This window comes from Podarcis melisellensis, assembly GCF_964234715.1.
Source record: "Podarcis melisellensis genome assembly, chromosome: 13".
Taxonomy (NCBI): Eukaryota; Metazoa; Chordata; class Lepidosauria; order Squamata; family Lacertidae; genus Podarcis; species Podarcis melisellensis.
Genome location: NC_138545.1, coordinates 10,759,375 through 10,781,450, shown reverse-complemented (window position 1 = coordinate 10,781,450; position 22,076 = coordinate 10,759,375). Strand labels below are relative to the sequence as shown.

At 43.7% G+C, this 22,076-nt stretch overlaps 4 protein-coding genes across 4 annotated transcripts; 1 reads left to right on the top strand and 3 right to left on the bottom strand.

The window, feature by feature from the left end:
- Positions 1-4,919: 4,919 nt before the first annotated feature.
- Positions 4,920-5,846, top strand: LOC309356020 (olfactory receptor 10G6-like; the record flags this gene model as incomplete). Its single annotated transcript, XM_081887202.1, has 1 exon — positions 4,920-5,846. One exon carries the CDS (start codon positions 4,920-4,922, stop codon positions 5,844-5,846), a length of 927 nt encoding a protein of 308 aa, XP_081743328.1.
- Positions 5,847-10,055: 4,209 nt separating this feature from the next.
- LOC309356019 (olfactory receptor 10G6-like) lies at positions 10,056-11,000 on the bottom strand (the record flags this gene model as incomplete). The annotated part of the gene is made up of 1 exon (XM_081887201.1): positions 10,056-11,000. The coding sequence occupies one exon, from the start codon at positions 10,998-11,000 to the stop codon at positions 10,056-10,058; it is 945 nt and encodes a 314-aa protein (XP_081743327.1).
- A 4,502-nt stretch (positions 11,001-15,502) lies between these two features.
- LOC309356017 (olfactory receptor 10G6-like) lies at positions 15,503-16,462 on the bottom strand (the record flags this gene model as incomplete). The annotated part of the gene is made up of 1 exon (XM_081887192.1): positions 15,503-16,462. One exon carries the CDS (start codon positions 16,460-16,462, stop codon positions 15,503-15,505), a length of 960 nt encoding a protein of 319 aa, XP_081743318.1.
- A 2,569-nt stretch (positions 16,463-19,031) lies between these two features.
- Positions 19,032-19,991, bottom strand: LOC309356016 (olfactory receptor 10G6-like; the record flags this gene model as incomplete). The annotated part of the gene is made up of 1 exon (XM_081887191.1): positions 19,032-19,991. One exon carries the CDS (start codon positions 19,989-19,991, stop codon positions 19,032-19,034), a length of 960 nt encoding a protein of 319 aa, XP_081743317.1.
- Positions 19,992-22,076: the final 2,085 nt, after the last annotated feature.

Genomic DNA, 22,076 nt, shown 5'->3' with positions numbered 1-22,076 from the left:
TTTCCCAACATCAGGGTCTTTTCCAGGGAATCTTCTCTTCTCATGAGGTGGCCAAAGTTTTGGAGCCTCAGCTTCACGATCTGTCCTTCCTTCGTGGATCACTGCCTTGTCATGGCAAAGGGGCTTGAATAATTCAGAAAAGCTATGAGCTATGCCGTGCAGAGCCACTCAAGATGGACAGATCATAATGGAGAGTTCTGACTAAACAGGATCCACCTGGAGCAGGAAACGGCAAGCCACTCCAGTATCCCTGCCAAGAAAACTCCATGGACAAAAACACCAACTGTCTCTCCCCCCAATTACATTGCACACTGCATTTTCAATCCCTTTTGTCTCTACTGCTGCCCATCTCTAGTGTAAGAGCTCCAGGCCGGGAGTGACAGAGTACTTAGTCTCCGGACCAAACTCAATTTAGGACAACAGCCATAATATTAAAACTTCGCCTGTAGTTGGAGAGGACAATTCCTCTTCCATGTCTTCTGCCCTCTGTTCCCATCAGCTTGGCAGACAAAGAAAATTGCCATTTACTCTGTGAACCCAATTATCTACACTGGTGAAGAGAGACATACATTACGTTTTACGTTCTCTGGGCACAGCTCGAGGGTGACTCCGTTCCCAGACGACTCAATGCTGCAGCCAATTATAATTTCACACAGAAGCTTAATTTCAGTGCTCCTCCATAGCCTTTACTATCCTGATATCTCAGCAGTCCCATCTTTTAAATTGGTTTGAGTCCATCAGGACCCAGCTCCCTGCAGTGATGGTCCTTTGGGCTACTCGTCCAAACTCTTTCAGGGGGTGAACAATTAAACATATATATTTTTTAACATTCCAGACAAGCACTGATTAGAGTAGACTCAAGGGGTTCTTCAATGTTAATGAGCTCATTGATCTCTCTCTCCCCACCCCCACATTCTTGCTTCTTGCAAAACAGCTAGTTAGGTCTTATGCAATGATTGGGCTCCAGTGTGCATTTTATATATTTTCTCTCTCTTTTGGTAATTGTGAGGGGAAATAATTTCAAATGTTGCTTTTGAAATTAGATTTTAAGAACATTAGAATTTGCGTACTGTGCAGGGAAAGTTTAGAGTTTTAAAGCCACTTCAATGACGGAGGTTTATAAAATTATGTGAGGCATGAAAAAAGTGGATAGAGAAAAAAAATTCTCTCTCTCTCTCTCTCTCTCTCTCTCTCTCTCTCTCTCTCTCTCATAAAACTAGAATTCATAGACATCGAATGAAGCTGAATGTTGAAAGATTCAGAACACATATGCTATAAGAATTTTAAGGTCTCAAATATAGAATAAATATTCATAAATGCACACATATCTAAATATATGAACCATGTGTCTGAAATAGTATGGGAGAGCTAATCCTGAAGCCATTTTGACTTTCCTAATGAACTCAAATATTCTACTGCAGTAAGGGAGGCAAATGGGGAAAGCCTTCCCATTGTCTTTTTGCTTGCAAATCCTGTCTTAAGGGTGTATTTGTGTATGAATAGGGTGAGCCTGTGACCTGGATTCAGGAACTAAAGGATTAACCATCACAAAAGAATGGCCAGGTAATGCAACCAGTGACCATTATCAGGTATCAGGGCAGACAGGATTTCTGCTGTAGACTGCCTCCTTCTGTGATGTGTGTATGATGTTTTGGGAGGTGGTCTTGGGCTACAGGGTGGGCAATTTAAAAAGTCTATATAAGGGCTTGCACACCATTGTTCAAGGTTCTCCTCCCTCCTGCATGTGGGGACCCTGTTGTAACAGTTTGATAAAGATCAGGCTTACTAGCCGCTTTGCTTAAAATACTGTGGCTGGACTCTTGTTTTCTCCTACTGATAGGGAACCCACTTAAGGACTTTATATGGGCTCTGGAATACCCCATAAGGGAAAGGGAGCAGTTTTTCTTACAACACATAAAAGAAGCTTTCACTGGCAGACTTTGGGCTGTGTGATGCTAAAATTTGGCACCCCTTACTTCTCAGGCTCTGTTCTACAGTGCTTTTTTGTCACCCCCTGAGCGCAGCACCCAGTGTGACCACACCAGTCATACCAATGTGTCTTATTGATTTCATTGGCACTGAACATAGACCAACTGTCAGGGGCTCCAGGTTTGTATGTTTGTGTGTGTATGTGGCTGCCGCCTGTGGTCAACCAATGAACTGCAGGTGGCAGTGATGAACTTTCTGGACTGATACTGCCCACCTAGGCTTCCCTTTGCATTTTCTTTAACCAGTTCTTCTTCAGCTCTCATGATTCTTTGGTGGTTCTTTTGTGTTGAGTCCTGGTTTAATCTACTTTCCTCTCCAGCTCATCAGTTCAGGCCAATGACCTGTCTCATATAGGTCCTGGTTTCTAGCTGCTGTCTCACCCCAGACTCTTGCTCATGACCATCCCAAACCATTGATTGCAAATAATTATTCCCCAGTAGAATTTATAATAACAATCAGTCTCTCTTTCCACCCTCCAAATAAACCATATTATAAACGACACTGTCTGGAATCTAATGAAACCATAGGGCATAAACATGTTCTCAGATGGGCACATTCCCTCCAGAGGGAACGAACAAGGATGTGCTCTTAAATTCAGTGAAGCTGCAGTATTATAAAGATACAGGGGGAGATGAAATGGTGCCTCTCTTGGTGAAAAACATTGGGCTGATTATCCCCTGCAGCTATCCTTTATGCCTCACGTCAACTTGTTTTCCTTTCTGCGTCTCAGAAGAAACAAATATGAATGAAAGGAAATCTGATTTGTGGGCTGACCTAGCCACAGCATAGCTGAAAGCCTTTAAGGTGTTCCAACACCCTTCATGTTCTCTCCACACAGCTACCACTCTGAAAGGGAATATAGCTTCAGGATTTCCTCTGCCCACCCATTTGCTGAAGTTATGTCTGAGTGAAGGTACATCTGGGGCAACTCCAATGAAATAGCTTGCACTGAGGGGCCACCTTGGCCGTTGGTAAAACATCAGGTGAGTCTTCTGAACAGAAACAAACTGAAATGATATAAATGATTTAATGTTGACAGCAACAAATTCGCTTCTGCCAGAAGTTCTCATCATTCTTCTTGGAACTATCACCAGGTTCTATAGCAAGCGTGTCATCAAAGAGTTCATTTAGCCAATAACTGTCCGAAAACTGCATTGAATAGCACCTCCCAACTGTGTTTATGGAAGAAGATGGAATGCAGGACAGGATATGCATTTAATAACTAATAAGATTAAAAAACTGAGAATAGTCTTTCAAGAGCTGTATCATGGCAAAAGCATTAGTATGCTAATGTTGGAGTATATGTGACTTGTATGCATTGTTGTTTTTTCCAGCTTATCACTGAACTCCAATAAGGTGACTCAAGGGCAGGAAATAACTGTTGAGGAGTGGGCCCTATGGATGCAGAAGTCCACTGAACTCAAGTGGAAAAGCCAGGCTATTTTTTCACGTTTGTTACAAAGTGGTTTGTAATGGATACACAAGTTGGTGAAAGGATGTCAGAACCACATTATTTCCAAGCCTTGGGTGGAATCATAGAATCATAGAATCATAGAGTTGGAAGAGACCACAAGGGCCATCGAGTCCAACCCCCTGCCAAGCAGGAAACACCATCACTCCTGACATATGGTTGTCAAGCCTCTGCTTAAAGACCTCCAAAGAAGGAGACTCCACCACACTCCTTGGCAGCAAATTCCACTGTTGAACAGCTCTTACTGTCAGGAAGTTCTTCCTAATGTTTAGGTGGAATCTTCTTTCTTGTAGTTTGGATTCATTGCTCCGTGTCTGCTTCTCTGGAGCAGCAGAAAACAACCTTTCTCCCTCTTCTATGTGACATCCTTTTATATATTTGAACATGGCTATCATATCACCCCTTAACCTCCTCTTCTCCAGGCTAAACATGCCCAGCTCCCTTAGCCGTTCCTCATAAGGCATCGTTTCCAGGCCTTTGACCATTTTGGTTGCCCTCCTCTGGACACGTTCCAGTTTGTCAGTGTCCTTCTTGAACTGTGGTGCCCAGAACTGGACACAGTACTCCAAGTGAGGTCTGACCAGAGCAGAATACAGTGGCACTATTACTTCCCTTGATCTAGATGCAATACTCCTATTGATGCAGCCCAGAATTGCATCCTTCCATACCAAATCTGGCAACTGCTTTCCTAACTGCATGATGGATTTTATGTCTGGCTGATTCTGAGAAGGAGATTTATTGCCAATCGTTCACCTGACGTTGACCTATGAAGCCAAATTTTTTTCAGCCTTTTAAAACTGGGCTCTTCCTAGTGCCTGTTGCTAGTTCCTACAGTTGAATGTACAGAGCCTTTTAGTTCTGCTCTGTTCTCTACCGCAGTTAGAAAGGAAACTCTCCTTCCTTCTCTCAAACAACACATAGGGAAACAAGAGTGGAAAGCAACACTTGGTTGTCTCTTGTGGTGCAGTTACCACCACAAATCCCGTGCTGTTCAGCAATGATCTGCTATCTGGGTTCCTTAAGATATCAACAAAGGTCTAAGTTGTTGCTGGGGGAGTGGTGGCTGGTGCCCATTGGAAATGGTAGGGGGAAAGGCAAGAGAACAGACAGTGGGTGGTGCCAGAGCCAATGACAGACCGAACTAATGCAAGTTTTCTCTAGAACTCCTCTGGGCAAGACAGAGACAAAGGAAGAGGAAGCAGGCAGGCCCTTGGATCAGTTGCGACTAGGAAGGCAGGCAGGTGAGATAGGTTTGGCAGTTCTCTATTCACCTTAATGGACTTGTTTCCATTGTGCTGGGAGGAGGCCAACAACTGCTTCTATAGATCATGTCCTTCCCTAGAACTGTATAGGTGTCACCTACTTTTGGAAAACGTTGTCATCAGTGGTGATATCTCACCTTCTCATTGACTTCCAAAATGTTAATCAAACTTATCTAACTGATATTAATATCTTACCAATGGAGTGTGCAAATGAAACAGCACCAACAGAGTTTGTCCTCTCAGGGTTCCAATACCCACCAGAAATGAAGGTCCCATTGTTTCTTTTCTTCTTGCTCATGTTCCTGCTGACCCTGTCTGGAAATTCCCTCATTCTCTGGGTGGTGGCTTCTGACCTCCAGTTGCACAAGCCCATGTACTGGTTCCTCTGCCATCTGTCCATCCTGGACATGGCTTTCTCTTCTGTCGTCGTCCCCAAAGTGATTGCAGGATTCATCCCTGGTGGAAAGGTCATCTCCTTCACAAGTTGCGTCTCTCAGTTATTTTTCTTCAACTTCCTTGGATGTGCAGAAAGTCTCCTTTACACCTTGATGGCTTATGATCGCTTCTTGGCCATTTGTAAGCCTCTCCATTACAGCAACATCATGAATGGGAAAGCCTGCCTTGGCCTCTCCGTGGGGACGGTGATTGGAGGCTGCCTGAACTCAATTATACAGACAACTCTCACCTTCCGTTTGCCATACGGGCAAAGAAATAATGTTGACTATATCTTATGTGACATCCCTGCAATGTTGAAGCTGGCTTGTGCTGATACAGATTTCAATCAGATGATGGTGTTGATAGATATTGGCAGTGTGGCAATGACTTGCTTCCTCCTTATCTTGACCTCCTATGTCTACATCATCTCAGCTATTTTGAGGATCAGCAGCAGGGAAGGGCGTCGACGGGCCTTCTCAACGTGCACAGCCCATCTTACTGTGGTGGGAATATATTACCTCCCTGTGGTTTATCACTACCTGAGGCCAGCTTCTCAGGACTCCATGGATCCTGTGGTTTGTGTGTTCTACACCACAATAACCCCATTTTTGAACCCGCTCATCTACACACTTAGAAATAAGGAAATGAAGACTGCTGTGGTGAAAAGGTGGGGTGGGATTGCCATGTAAAGAACCCCCCATGTGTGCAATTCTGTTTCTGTTCCTTTTGACACATCAAGTCCAGTGTTAGAAACCGAGATATGAAAGCTAGGAGCTAAATGGCACCTTAAACCTACGTTATGGGTGGAACAACTTCATGTCTAGGCTTGCTTTTTTAATAACAAGGATACAAAGTTGAAAATGAATGAATGCAGCTAAAATATTCTGTTCATTTTTCACATAGTCTAGTCCTTCCCCTGCCCACTCCCCTAATATTCTTAAGAGGGTCTCTTCTCCAGTCTTCAGAGAGTGGCTGGAAGTGGGGAGGCAGAAAAAGGTCCTCCTTTTCTTCCACTCTACAGTTTTAATCTGAAATCTTAGGCGCTGTACAGCGCCCAGAGCTAAGAAACTGCTTGCACTAATGAAATTCCCTGTCACAAAATGTGCCTAGAACAATGGGAGTCTCGAACCCTGATCAAGTCAAGTCTGATTTTCAGCATGTGGGCCTAGGGAGTGATCAATGCATCACTGGAGGAGGCAGGACTACCCACCTGCCTTGAAAGAGGCTGTCGTCCATCCCCTCCTTAAGAAGACCTCCCTGGACCCAGAAATGCTAAACAGCTATTGCCCAGTGGCTCATTTTCCCCTTTTGGGCAAGGAGCTTTAGAGGGTTGTCGCAGTCCACCTTCAAGCATGGTTGGAGGAGATTGAATTTCTGAATACATTTCAGCCTAGTTTAAGGCCCAGTTATGGCACTGAAACCACTCTGATCATCCTGGTTGATGACATTTGCTAGGAGAGAGTTGCAGGGAGTGTGACCCTGCTCATTCTTCTTGATCTTTCACAGTTGTTTTGATGCCATTGACAATTGTATCTTTCTGGAACAGCTCCCAGAGATGAATGTTGGGGGCATTTGAATTCATTTGATCTGCTCCTACCTCCAGGACTGTTTCCAGAAAGTAGTTATGAAAGGTCATTTTTCAACACCCTCAGATGTTCCATTTTGTCCCCTATGCTATTGAACATCTACATGCAGCTGCTGGGAGTTGTGATCAGGGGTTTTGGAGTGAAGCCTCTTCTGGGTACCCTGAAAGGAGCCGATTCTTAGCTTGGGAATGTTCCTAGATCCAACATTGACATTTGGAGCTCAGGTAGTCTTGGTGACAAAGCGTGCCTCTTTCCAGCTATGGCTGTTTCACCAGCTACAGCCCAATTTGGACAGAGATGACTTAGCTATAGTATTCCATACTCTGGTAACTTCCAGGTTGGATTATTATCTGGAGCTGCCCTTGAAGATGACTCAGAATTGGTCCAAAATGCAGCTGCCATTGGCTGGGGTTACCTTTAGAACTCATACATCCCCTGTTCTAAAATAGCTTCATTGGCTGTCAGTATGTTTATGGATGCCCGTGTTAGTGTTTAACAACCTAAATGACTTAGGCTCTAAATATGGGACATGCTGACTTTATCTCCACATACCCTACTGTATGTGAAGATCAACAGAGGGGGCCTGTGGTGATCACACAGGGTCCCTGGACGTTTGACGGTCTATTGATCCCTGTGCCACCACTGTGCTTGCTTCCCCGCTGCCACCAACCCGTTACTCTTGGGTACACACTGAGTCCAGACAGTTATTAAAATTGAACCAAATAAACAAGTTTATTTTATAAGCGTTAATAAGTTTATGGTTTTTCAGATAAAATTCTTGTCAGTTTCTTAACTTTAGTTTCTTTACCGGCCTATACCTTCCTAATACCTTCTGACTGATTATCTCACATCAGACTAGCCCAACCCACAGACTTATCCTCTCTCCCCTTCTCTAACTCCGGACTGACTTCTCAACAACTCTAACTCTAACTCTAACTCCTCCCCTTGGGTTCCTATTGGTTAGTCATTTTACACTTAGTTAACCCTTTCCTTATGAACCCAGTATGATGTCACACACCTAGGAGGGCAAACGCCACAGGGCCCTCTTGGAAGTTCCACCTCCCTGAGAAGTTTGGGTGGTGCTGGCCCAGGAGAGGGCATTCTTTGTGACAGCCCCTAAGTTGTGGGATTCCATTGCAACAGAGGTGCACCTGGCTTCTTCACTATGCAGCTGGTAGCAAATGCTAAAGACATATCTCTTTACCTTGGTTTTCACATAATGCACAGATTGGTGAAAATAACATTCAAAATGCATCATATTAGGGGTGATATGCTTTGTAGAGAGGTGTAAATTGAGGAAAACTGAATGCACAATGTTACAATAAATCCACATTAAGATGCTGGTGAATTTTCTGGTGTTTTTATTTATTTAAAAATAATAATAATAATAGGAAACTGATGTGGGAACATGGAACTCATATTTGGAAAAATAAGAAACTGAGGTTGATGTCCTGGGTATGCAGTCAAAATGGTCTCCAGCCTCTTCAGCCTCTTCAGCAGCCTCCGCTTTTGTAGTTGGAGTCTATCAGAGTCCTGCCCTCTCAGGCTCCACCCACCATTTGATCTGACTCCATCCATCATTGGCTGCAGTCAACAGTCCAAATGTACAATGGTGCTGAATGAGGGACAGACACTCCTTTTATCCCCAAAGAGCAGACCTGAGGGAAGTCCTCATGAAGACTCAGTCAGCTCCACCCCTGGGTGTGCCCGCCCCTAAGCCCACCTGCCATTAGCCAATCCACTGGTGGCCTGAATTCAAATTATCCAACTGCTGTGAGAGGCTGCTGCATCTCTCATCGGCTGGGAAAATGTGGCTGTAGCAAAGGCCACAGAGGTGGGGCTGGGCCATGCCGCAATGCTATGCCATCATGGAAAGTAGGTGGAACTGTCCAATTGCTGTGAAAATAGAATTGCTGGTGAAAATAGAATAAAAGCCCTAGCTCTCCTGCCAGTTCTCCATGGTGGCAGGATCACTTGCCCGTTTATTTCACTTAGTGATTAAAGAAAGAACATCTAACATATGTCTAAGTGATTGAGAATTATTTCAGCCTGAACATCTCATCATAAATGTTTGAGCCAAAATCTATGTCAACACATGCTGAGACCATGATCCACAGGAAAACAGGGAGCTGCCATTTAATGTGTCAGACCATTGGCCCATCTGGCTAAGTATTGTCAACACTGACTGGCAGCTGCTCCCTGGAGTTTCAGGCAGTCTATCCTACTAGGAGAAAAAGGGGTGGCGGCGGCTGAACCTTGGACCTTCTGTAGGCAAGGCAAATGTTCTGTGTATACCGCAAAGGCATCTGATTGGCTACTGTAAGAATAGGATGCTGAACTTAGATGAGTCTTTGTTCTGAACCAGCAAAGCTTATGTTCCTTGAGTGGCAGGTTAGACTAATAACAACAACAACAACTCCTTCAGCCCACCTTTCCGGAGAACTATGGATTATATGAAGGTGGGGGTAGGTGAGGGGATTGGCTGAAAGGTGTTGCAGAAATAAATTCTAGCAGACACAATTCCACTCAGTCCTGCTTAGATTATATGAGTGGCACTTAGTTCCTGTTGAAATCAACAAGATAATAACTCATGAGTAACGGTGTCAGATTGATTTCAGTGGGACTGAGCTTAGACTAGATATAAACCAACTGTCAGGAGCTGCTGTATTTTGTGAGTATATATGTCTACTCCATGTATTCAACCAATGAGCTGCAGGGGGCAGCAAATAACTTTCTGGACTGGCTGCTCATTGGATCATCTTGAACCTGTTCTTCTTCAGCTCTGATGTGTCTCTCCTTCAGTCCTGCTGGGTTTTCAGTTCTGGCCAATAGCCCGTTTCATAGCTCCTGGTTTCTGGCTGCTGAGGCCTGCCAGATCCCTACCCGAAAATCAGTCTTTCCACAAACAACATTGTTTGCAAATAATTGTTCCCCCAGAGAGTTCTTAACAAGAATCACAACTCAATGAGGGTTTGAGACCCATTGGCTCTCCTCACCTGGTTTAGCCAACCAGTTGAAGCCGTTTCCCGGGGTGTGGACTCTGTTGCATTCTGACAGCTTCTAGGAACCACAGGTGAAAGCTGAGTGCAAGGTGGGGGCCAAAAGTGGAGAAACTACCTTGAAGGAGGCGGTTGGAGGTTGGATGGCAGTTAATAGATTGAGGTTGAATCCTGACAAGACAGAAGTACTGTTTTTGGGGGACAGGAGGCGGGCAGTGGAGATGTTCTTAACCGTTGGAATGCAAGAGTAGGTTTTAGAAAAGCTCGTTTATTTTCTCTGATTTTCAATAAAACTAATTGCAATAACAAGAACTCAGTTAGTTAAGTGAGCGCTGTGTTTTCTACTGCACAATTTCTTCACGCCAACTTTCATTTCATTGTTCCTCAGAGTGTATATGAGAGGGTTTAAGAGAGGGGTCAATGCTGTGTAGAACACAGCAACAATACCATCAAGGGAGTCTTGAGATGGTGGACGCAGGTAGTTGTAAACCACAGGGACATAATAGATAACCACCAAGGTGATATGGGCTGTACAGGTGGAGAAGGCACGTTGTCTCCCTGTGGCAGTGGGAATCCTCAGGATGGCAGAAATGATATACACGTAGGATGTCAGGATCAGGAGGGAGCAGGTAACAGCCACTACTTCAACGTCAACCGAAATCACCATCTCATTGATGGATGTGTCAGTACAGGCCAGCTTCAGAACAGCTGGGATGTCACAGAAGATGTAGTTCACCTGACTTCCTCGTCCATATGGCAAACGGAAGGTGAGGTAGGTTTCTACCACAGAGTGCAGGCAGCCTCCAAACCAAGCGCCAACAGAAAGACAGGTGCCCAGACGATGGTTCATGATGGTGCCGTAGTGGAGTGGCTTGCAGATGGCCAGGAAGCGATCAAAAGCCATCACAGTGTACAGCAAGCACTCTGAACAGCCCAGAGTGTGGAAGAAGAAGAGCTGGGTTGCACATTCTGTAAAGGAAATGTCCCCATTGCCCTTGAGCATCCAGGAAATCATCTTGGGCACCACCACTGAGCAGATCATCATATCTATGATGGACAGATGGCAGAGGAACCAGTACATAGGCTTGTGCAAACTAGGTTCCAGTGCAACCACCAAGAGGATCAAGCCGTTTCCAAAAAGAGACAATATATACATGAGGAAGAAGAAGGTGAGCAACAGGATCTTTAGCTCTTTGGGATATGTAAACCCCATAAGTTCAAAATGTTCAAGCACTGATGTTACATTTCCACACTCCATTCAGGCAATGCTTATTATTCTGAAACCTTTGCCAATCTACTGCCAATCACCCAGAGAGCTAACTTCTGCCTGCTTCTGCTTCAGACGCCACTATCCTAGCTCCCTATAAAACCCTTTCCCCCCACTCCAGTAGTCCTTGAACGGAAACCGAAAGAACCAAAATGCTCAGAAAGACATTACTATTTCAGACACACAGGGATGTACCCAATTAAGTTCTACTCATACTATACCTCTTGAAATCCATTTACATTATTTTCAGTATAGAGTATCTGCTTTGAACATGACTAACATTGGATAAAACCTCTGGTATATAGGGAGGAGACAGCTATATAGCAGACCCCCAACACATTGTTTTCATTTTGTCCTTGAGAGCAAAATTAGCAGAAACATCCTGATTTTGAAACATAGGCTATGAACGGGCTGTTGTTATCTGGAATGCTGCTGTGATGGTAGTTTACCTATCACTGTTCATTACATCATTTTATCCCCCTTCCTCTGGAGCAGCAAATGATGGCTGATATATTGAACAGAGCAGAGGATCTTCAGGAGAAGTGCTGCCGTTTACTCTTCTTACTCCTACAAATGAAACAACTCAGTCTATCCAGATCTCACCTAACATATAGAAAAACAGATATGTGGGTTTCAGTGGAGTGGAAAGAAGGCCAGTTAGCTGAAGATCTTTGGTGACAACCATCATGTGCATGAATCTAGAAAGCTTGTAACAAAATACAACCTGTAATATTTTATCAGTCATTAGTACCCAGTTGGCATACAAGATATCCCATCCTACTCATCCCCCCCCCTCCTTAAAATAAAGGTTTCTTCAAATTCCCTTCATCAGCTTTTGGGTAAGAGATACCTTTGTTGGCAATGAGTTATCAAAAATATTGGGCATATTCTTCTGATATACTGTTCTGGGCTCAAAGCAAGCACCCACCTGAAATAAGTGGCAAGAAGAGCCTAGGCAATTGGCTTCCTCTTGAACACCAGCCCTCTGGTACTCATATTTATCTCCTACCTGCATTGCTTTCTTTTCCTTATCCCCACACTGTCATCTCATTTTGCATGTTGTGGGACATAAGCTTGTGAGGCATGGCATGATCTTGATGATAGGAGCTGAAACCCCAGAAGTACTTATTAAATTGTTACTTCCTTTGGGGGAACGTCAAGGAACCATTCCATGATGCAACCCTTTGAATATTTATGCACATCACAATTATATTCATTTGAACACTTCTTGGGAGAGAAGGTTGTTTTTCCATCCATATTTGACTTTCCACATTATTGCTCAGCAGAAAGTGGAGGTAACAAGGCGGCCATCTGAACACTCCACTGTAGCTCCAGCTGCCATGGCAAGTGCTGCCAAGAGCAGTAGAGAACTACATCATTCAACCCACAGTAAACATTGTCAACTTCAGTAGCAAAATACATAGTTCCATTCCAGCAGTACTGTTCCATTCCCATTTATTTTCCAACCTTGTTGACCAAAGCAGAGATGATTAGGGCATAAAATGAACCCCTTCCTTCAGCAGTGATTGAATTAATCAAAATTAAATAACTTATAACTAAGTACCAGTTTATGATATTGGAGTTTGACACAGTCAAAGATAGGGATGGCTTCAAATCTGAAGGATCCTCTGAAGGATCCTCAGGCAACCATCTCTGCTGTTCTTCCCTCTATTGCTGGGCCTTTCTTCTCTCCCCCTTCTCCCTTCCACTGCTGTGTCCTCTTTGAATTGGCTCACAGTCGGCCCTAGTATAGCATTGCATTGTCATTATACTGGGCATATATATTGTGACACACCACCCTAATCTCCATGAGCAGTGCGAGATTCCAGTGGTTCCGGGTGCGCTTGACCCAGAATCTGTGTTTCCGATTGGACAATGAGGCACAGTCGAGACCGTAGTGTCTTTGTGATATTTGGTTTATTTACACATATAAACAACCTGAGTCTAGATGGAGACAGTGTGGAGCATTCGCATTGTAAGAGGGTTTCTTGCTTCTCCCATTGGTCTCAGAACCGAGAAACCAGCCCTGCTCTCAGTCTCTTTGTTTCAGCCTGTCTCAGTCAGCCCGCAGGGTGCTCTTTGCCCCCTTCCTTTTCCTTGTCTCCACTAAAAGACTGTAAGGGATTTCTTCTCCCACCCACATCAGACTGAAATCCTAAACCCTTTTTTGGTCTCTGCCCACTAGCACACAGCTGGAGGAGGGACCCCACTCTTCTTTGTTGACTGGCACTTAATGTCTTTACTCACTAGGGGCCGTTGGCCTTGCTTACTGTGCTGGTCCGGGGGGGATGGTTACCGTTGGCATAGTCCGGTCCTGGCTCACTAGCCTGGAAACAGTTCACAAGGAGCGGGGTGAGGTCCGAAGCCGGAAGCCGGGCGGGGACAGGAACACTGGAGGGTCAGGTCTGGGTCCGGGCAGGAACAGGTACTCAACAACGACGTTGCTCCCGCAACCTGGGACCGGGCTGACTGGCCTTTATCTTCTCTGAGGCCAGGGGCAGTCCCAGCCCCCAGGAGACCCGCCTCTCCTGGCTTTATTTATTTTTTTTTGTATAATTTTTTATTGAGGTTTTTTCATACAAATGCATATTTAACAAACAAAATAAGTTTCATAACATCCTTTCATTCTATTGTGGACTCCCTCACGTCTCCCGCTTCCACTTTCATCATTACAGACAAATTTTTCCAAGCAAATTATCATCTTGTTTATGATCTAAGATCCAATATTTAGGTTAAACTCAAATATAAAATTGTAATTTAATGGTAGACAGTTATTTCTACTCTGACTTCCTTGTTAGGATTCAACCAAATTACAATACTTTTGTAAATAAATCTTAAATTTCTTCCAGTCTTCTTCAACCCTCTCCTCTCCCAGGTCACGGATTCTGCCCGTCATCTCGGCTAATTGCATATAGTCCATCAGCTGCATCTGCCATTCTTCCAGTGTGGGTAGATCTTGGGTTTTCCAGTTCTTAGCAATAAGTATCCTTGCCGCCGTTGTAGCATACATAAAAAATGTTCTGTCCTTCTTTAACACGTTCTGGCCGACCATGCCCAGAAGGAAGGCCTCTGGTTTCTTGGTGAAGGTATACTTAAACACCTTTTTTAACTCATTATATATCATTTCCCAGAAGGCCTTCACTCTAGGACAGGTCCACCAGAGGTGAAAGAATGTTCCTTCATTTTCCTTACATTTCCAACATTTATTATCAGACGAATGGTATATTTTAGCCAATTTCACTGGGGTCATGTACCATCTATATATCATTTTCATTACATTTTCCTTCAGAGCATTACATGCTGTGAAGTTCAGCCCAGTGGTCCATAACCTTTCCCAGTCCTCAAACATAATGTTGTGCCCAATATCCTGGGCCCACTTTATCATAGCCGATTTAACCATTTCGTCTTGTGTGTTCCATTTCAGCAGCAAGTTATACATTTTTGAAAGTACCTTGGTCTTAGGTTCTAACAATTCTGTTTCCAATTTCGATTTCTCCACCTGGAATCCTAACTTTTTATCATTCTTAAACACTTCTTTAATCTGAGCATAGTGTAACCAGTCTCGCACTTTATCTTTCATTTTCTCTAAACTCTGCAGTTTCCAATTGTCTCCATCTCTTTCTAGTATTTCCCAATATTTTGGCCAATTGGCCTCCATATTAGGTCTTTTTCAGGCCTTAGCCTCCAAGGGTGACAGCCACCTCGGTGTTTTGTTCTCTAATAAGTCTTTGTATCTTGTCCAGACATTAAATATTGCTTTTCTGACAATATAGTTCTTAAAGACCTTGTTAATCTTAACCTTATCATACCATAAGTATGCATGCCATCCAAATGCATTGTTAAAACCTTCCAAATCCAGCACGTCCGTGTCCTCAAGAAGTAGCCAATCTTTTAGCCAGCAGAAAGCTGCGGCTTCATAGTACAACTTTAAGTCTGGCAGGGCAAAGCCCCCTCTTTCTTTTGCGTCCGTTAGTATCTTAAACTTAATTCTGGGCTTTTTGCCCTGCCAGACAAATTTAGAAATATCTTTCTGCCACTTCCGGAAGCACTCCGTTTTATCTACAATCTGCAATGTCTGAAACAAAAACAACATTTTTGGCAATACATTCATCTTGATAGCAGCTATTCGACCTAACAATGAAAGTTTTAATTTTGATCAGCTATCCAAGTCTCTCTTAATTTCAGACCAACATTTTTCATAGTTATCTTTAAACAGACTCAGATTTTTTGCTGTTATGTTTACCCCTAGGTATTTGACTTTCTTAACCACAGTTAACTCTGTCTCTCTCTGAAACCGTTCCGACTCAATATCTGTCAAGTTTTTTCCCAACACCTTAGTTTTTTGCTTTTACCTTAAAAGGTAAAGGTAAAAGGAGAGAGTAGAGATCAGGGAAATGTTCCATGTTCAGATTATTTGTTGTCTCTAGCTATTCCTAAAATACCCATATCTACTTAACAGTTGGACTGCAAGGATTTCTCAATATATAATGTTTTCAAGAAGATGATCTCACATGGTTAAGGGAGTGCTGTGGTTTCCTACTGCACAATTTCTTCACACCAACTTTCATCTCATTGTTCCTCAGAGTGTATATGAGAGGGTTTAAGAATGGTGTCACCGCTGTGTAGAACACAGCAATGGTCCCATCAAGGGATTCCTGAGATGGTGGACGCAGGTAGTTGTAAACCACAGGGACATAGAATATCACCACCAAAGTGATATGGGCTGTGCAGGTGGAGAAGGCACGGTGTCTCCCTGTAGCAGTGGGAATCCTCAGGATGGCACAAATGATATACACGTAGGATGTGAGGATCAGGAGGAAGGAAACCAAAGACACAATCCCAATGTCAACAAAAGTCACCAGCTCATGGAAGGATGTGTCTCCACAGGCCAGCTTCAGCACAGCTGGGATGTCACAGAAGATGGAGTTCACCTGGTTCCCCCGTCCATATGGCAAATGGAAGGTGAGGTAGGTATGTACCATAGAGTGCAGGCAGCCTCCAAACCAGATGCCAATGGAGAAGTTGAAGCAAATCTGATGGTTCATGATGGTGCCGTAGTGGAGTGGTTTGCAGATGGCCAGGAAGCGATCAAAGGCCATCACGGTGTACAAGAAGCATTCTGTGCAGCCCAGGAAGTGAAAGAGGAAGAGCTGGGACACACAACCTGTGACGGAGATGACCCCATTGCCCTCTATCAGCCAAAAAATCATCTTGGGCACCACCACTGAGCAGATCATCATATCCAACACAGACAGATGGCAGAGGAACCAGTACATAGGCTTGTGCAAATGAGGTTCCAGGGCTACCACTAGAAGGATCAAGCCATTCCCAGAAAGAGATAATATATACATGAGGGAAAAGAAGGTGAGCAACGGGAACTTTAGCTCTTTGGGATATATGAATCCCACAAGTTCAAAATGTTCAAATACTGATGTTACATTTCCACACTCCATTTAGGCAGCACTCATCTTAGCAGAACAGAACGGATGGTGATAATGGTCACAAATTGAAGGAAAACCAAAGTAAGCATCTCTTGGTGGGATGTGTCAGCTCAGGCTCGTTTTCACCTAGATCTTCCATCAGTGGGTGGATGCAAATTTCAGTTATGTCTAACAACTCCTTTAATGTGCCAGTCTTTTATTGCCACATGATATAAATGGCAAGAGAGTCCTAATATGCTCTTGTATTATGCATCTTCCCCTCTTGTTCTGATCACCCATCTTTATAATCTTCTTTTTGTTCCCTCTCTGCTCTCTTCTTATTTTGTGTCTCTTAGGTTACCAAGCCCTGGCCATTGGGGTGCTCTTGAGTTAATAACAGCTGAAACTCCAGAGGGCCTCATTAAAATGCTGATTTATTTGTGGGAACCATGGGAATCATTCTATAATGGAACCTTGTGTTTAGTTATGTGACTTACTAGGCAGCATAAGTGGTGATGGTGGATACATTATGTGGTTGGTATATGTAAGGTGTGATGGGGCATGTGTGTGTGTGTGTGTGTGTGTGTGTGTGTGAAACCACTCTTTACCCCCCTTCCCACTATGTCCCCTAATCCTAAATTCCTGAGTTCAATGACTTGACCTAGCACCTGATGTTCAGCAAGCAGAAGAACTGTCCCATTGATCAGGCAAATGCACATGGCCAGGATTTTGATATTTATGCTAGATGTGGGCAATCCAGGCAGTAGATTACTCAAATATATTTCACCAGAAGCCTGAGAACAAGCTGTGTTAATTATGAACCCCCAAATTTGGAATTTCCTCCAAACCTCCCAAAGAACAGAGTAAATGATACATCAAACTTGGGTACCTTATTAACAGTGCTTGAAATCCAACCTTGTTCAATTTACTCCTAATCTGGGCCAAAGTTTTGCAATTGTTTTGCAGAATTTGCAGTGCAAACTTCATGTTTTGCAGAGCCCCCAAAACTGAATAGCTGCAAAATGCTATAAAACTTTGGCCCAATTTTGGAGTAAATCGGACAAAGTTGGATTTTGAGGTGTTAGCCACATGTTCTTATGTTTGTGTTTTATCTACCCCATTTCCAGTCCATGCTTCATTTTAACCCTTTATATCTTTTTCAAAACAGTTTATTAGAGAAAATTAGTATCTGAAAACATTACATAGTGCACTTCAGCAATACACTATGAATATAACATTGGCATCAATACAAATATGTCTAATCCTGAGAACTATGATTTATGATGAACAAATCTTTATTTTTTTACTGAAGAAGTGTGACTCAAAATATTTACTAAAAATATCAATTTATTTTTTATTTGTTAGTATTAATGTAACAGAAAAGCAAAATCTTTTAAAATAAAATAAAATAAAATAGTTTTCCAACCCAAGAATGTGGATAGTCTTCAGGGAGATGCTTATACAATAAAGGTAAGTAAAATTATACACATGTATATTAAACTAAAACATATTTCAGGAGGACCAAATCTCTTTCTTAGGGGCAGGTAAGGAATTGTGCAGAAAAGCAAAAGTTATTTCAACTACAAAACACCCTAGAACATGGCAGACATCCTGAGAAATTCAGAAGGGAATGCAAGGGGGCTTCTTCAAAGTACAGCCACATAGTTTTTTTAATATATCATTTAATTATTTTTGCTTTTCAATCTTACCTTTCAACCAAGGAGTTCAAGGTGAAGTACATTCTCTTCTCCCCCTTTTATCCTCTCAACAACCCTGTGAGGTTGCTTAGGCTGAGAGATGGTGACTGAGCCAAGGTCACCCAGTGAGCTTCATAGCTGACTGGGAACTTGAACCTGGTTTCCCAAGTGTTAGTCCAACACCCTAACCAATACATAACCCCACACCTTAAACTGAGCATAGACAACACTGGCAGTCACCCTAGGTCCCACAGAACTGGTTGGCTAAGTTCCAGCCTATTCCATCATTATTTCAGCTCCCGCAACCAATTCATTGTCCAGAGGAGGGCAACCAAAATGGTCAAAGGCCTGGAAACGATGCCTTATGAGGAACGGCTAAGAGAGTTGGGCATGTTTAGCCTGGAGAAGAGGAGGTTAAGGGGTGATATGATAGCCATGTTCAAATATATAAAAGGATGTCACATAGAGGAGGGAGAAAGGTTGTTTTCTGCTGCTCCAGAGAAGCGGACACAGAGCAATCGTTCCAAACTACAAGAAAGAAGATTCCACCTAAACATTAGGAAGAACTTCCTGACAGTAAGAGCTGTTTGACAGTGGAATTTGCTGCCAAGGAGTGTGGTGGAGTCTCCTTCTTTGGAGGTCTTTAAGCAGAGGCTTGACAACCATATGTCAGGAGTGCTTTGATGGTGTTTCCTGCTTGGCAGGGGGTTGGACTCGATGGCCCTTGTGGTCTCTTCCAACTCTATGATTCTATGATTCTAGTTCAGGGTTTCCCAGACATGGGTCTGCAAGTTCAAAAACAGATGGAGATGCAAGCTTTGGAAACCCTGACCTTGTCCAATACTCTGCAACACAGCAATATGCAACTGTCCCTTATGAGGATTGAACCGGCAACCTTGACATTATCAGCACCACGCTCGAACCAACTTGTTAGAACCCTGCCATTTTGTACTGCACAATTTCTTCAATCCCACTTTCATCTCATTGTTCCTCAGTGTGTATATGAGAGGGTTTAAAAAGGGGGTCACTGCTGCATAAAACATGGCAATGATGCCGTCAAAGGATTCCTGAGATGCCGGCCTCAGGTAGTTGTAAACAACAGGCACATAATAGATCATCACCAAGGTGATATGGGCTGTGCAAGTGGAAAAGGCACGATGTCTCCCCTTGGCAGTGGGAATTCTCAGGATGGCACAAATGATATAAATGTAAGATGTCAGGATCAGGAGGAAGCAAGCCATGGCAACCAACCCCACGTCAATGAAAGTCACCATCTCATTGAGGGAAGTGTCCACGCAGGCCAGCTTCAGAACAGCTGGGATGTCGCAGACAATGAAGTTCACCTGGTTTCCCCGTCCGTATGGCAAATGGAAGGTGAGGGAAGTCTCTAGAGCAGAGTGCAGAGCACCTCCCAACACAGTGCCCGCAGAAAGGTAGAAGCACACACGGTGGTTCATGATGGTGCTGTAGTGTAGTGGTTTGCAGATGGCCAGGAAGCGATCAAAGGCCATCACAGTGTACAGGAAGCATTCTGTGCAGCCCAGGAAGTGGAAGAAAAAGAGCTGGGATACACACCCTGCAAAGGAGATGGCCCCATTCCCTCCCATCAGCCAAACAATCAACTTGGGCACTACCACTGAGGAGACCATCATGTCTATGATGGACAGGTGGCAGAGGAACCAGTACATAGGCTTGTGCAAGTGGGGTTCCAGTCCTACCACTAAGAGGATCAAGCCATTTCCGGAAAGACACAATATGTACATGAAGAAGAAGAAGATGAGCAACATGGACTTTAGGTCTTTGGGGTACAGGAATCCTAGAAGTTCAAAATGTTCAAGGACCGATGTTACGTTTCCACACGCCATTCTGGCAGTATGCATCATGGGAGAACAAAATATACGGCGTTGATGGTCACAGATTGAAGGGCAAGCAAGTCAGCATCTCTTGGCTGGATGTGTCAGCTCAGACCAGTTTATCCTGAGATGTTACCCCAGAGTGAACTATTTAGGATAATGTTTAGAGGTAAAAATATAGAAATGTCATTTTAAGACACTTGTAGTCTAACAACCCCTTTAATACAGTGATTATATACACTTGGTTTTCATGCTGCTCTGAAGAGAATCTGTTTCTGGATTGAAATCAATACATTTTCCTAACCTCTACTAGTCTAAGGTATGGGAATTCACATGTCTTGAAACCATTATTCACCTGTGGATCTTTATACATCACACAAATCTTTATACATCACACAAGGCCCATCAGCTGAAGATCTCGGTGCAGACAACAATGGGAATAAATCTAGAAAGTTTTTTTTAATGCAGTCTGCATGATTTTATCCATCATCAGTATAACATTCCTACTTGAAATACTTTAGCATTTGAATCCTATTCTTTTACCCTCTGATCACTCCCCAAATACTCTTTCCCAGCTTTAAGGAAGATACGACTTTGTCAACAATAAGCTTTACCATGTTATCAAGAACTAACGTATTCTTCTGAAATAGCTGGTCAGGTTCAAAGGAAGGACCCACCTGAAGGAAATGGCAACTCTAGCTTTGCAAGGAAAATACCAGGAAATTGACTTTCTCCTAAATACCTGCCCTCTCATTCTCACCCCCCATATTTATACCCTGTATATCTCCTACTTCTCCTTTCCCCTCTGCTCTCTAGTCAAATTGCACTCCTCAAGTGATGGGAAGTTATGCCTGTGAGACCTGGGTTGTTTTGAGTTAATGGTGCTAATGGCAAACTCAAGAGGCCCTCATTAAAACATGGCTGATTTGGAAGTATACAAAATAATCAATTCCATGATGCAACCACCCTGTGTCCAATTATTCCCTTTGCAATGATGTTTTTCTGAGCACTTATTGGGAGAAGGAATATTGTTCCATCCATATGCATACCCTCTGAGTGTACCGATTTTCCAGGGACAGTCCCAGAATTAAAAAAAACCATCCTGGCTTCCGATGTGATCCTAGAATATCGCTATTTCCTTTGCCAGGGCTGCTGCTGTGAAGCTTTGGGAGGAAAATAAGTTGGTGCTTGTCCTGAACAAGGGCTGCTGTAGCTACTGTGAGGGAACATTGCATTGCCTCTCCATGGACGCTACTGCCATCCTCTTCCCTCTGGGCAGATTGTAGCGGCTGCTGGAGAGTGGGCAAGAAGGACGAGAGGTGGCTGCAGCCAAGGCCCAGTACCATGTGACACACTGGCTCTGAAGGGCAAGCAGAGGTCAGGGCTGCACTGGGTGGGAAGAAAGGAGGAGTGGAGCATAGCACAAAGAAACAGAGCCCTTTGTGCAGAAATGTGGGACACCCATGAGAAGGAAAAGGTAAGGAGCAAACACTACACATATCTGGAGTATGGACCCAGAAGGTGATACCAGCCAGCAAGTCCATGCAGCCTCAGACCCAAAAGAACCACAAATTCCGTTGTCATTTATACCTTTCTTTTTGTTAGCTGCTCTTTGTTGTTCAGGTCAGGCCTCACCACAATTATGTAGCATTTAGGGCAAAAAATGCAAGCCAGTAACCCAGCACCAGAAGCAAAGATGGAGAAGATCTCCACAGCCACCATATATTTTCCTCTGGTGCTCAGGTAGGTTGGAATGAAGGAGAGCCAAACACTGCAGAAGACCAGCATGCTGAAGGTGATGAACTTGGCTTCGTTGAAAGTGTCAGGCAACTTCCTGGCTAGGAAAGCCACCGTGAAGCTGATAGTGGCCAGGAAGCCCATGTAGCCCAAAACACAATAGAACATGGAGACTGACCCTTCATTACAAAGAAATATCATTTCTTCAGGCATTGAGTCCATGTCCACATCTGGGAATGGGGGAGAGGTTGCCAGCCAGAGGACACAGATTCCTATTTGAACAATGGAGCAGGAAAAGACAATGGAATAAGCCAGTTCTTTGCCTACCCATTTCCTCATATTTGATCCTGGTTTGGTAGC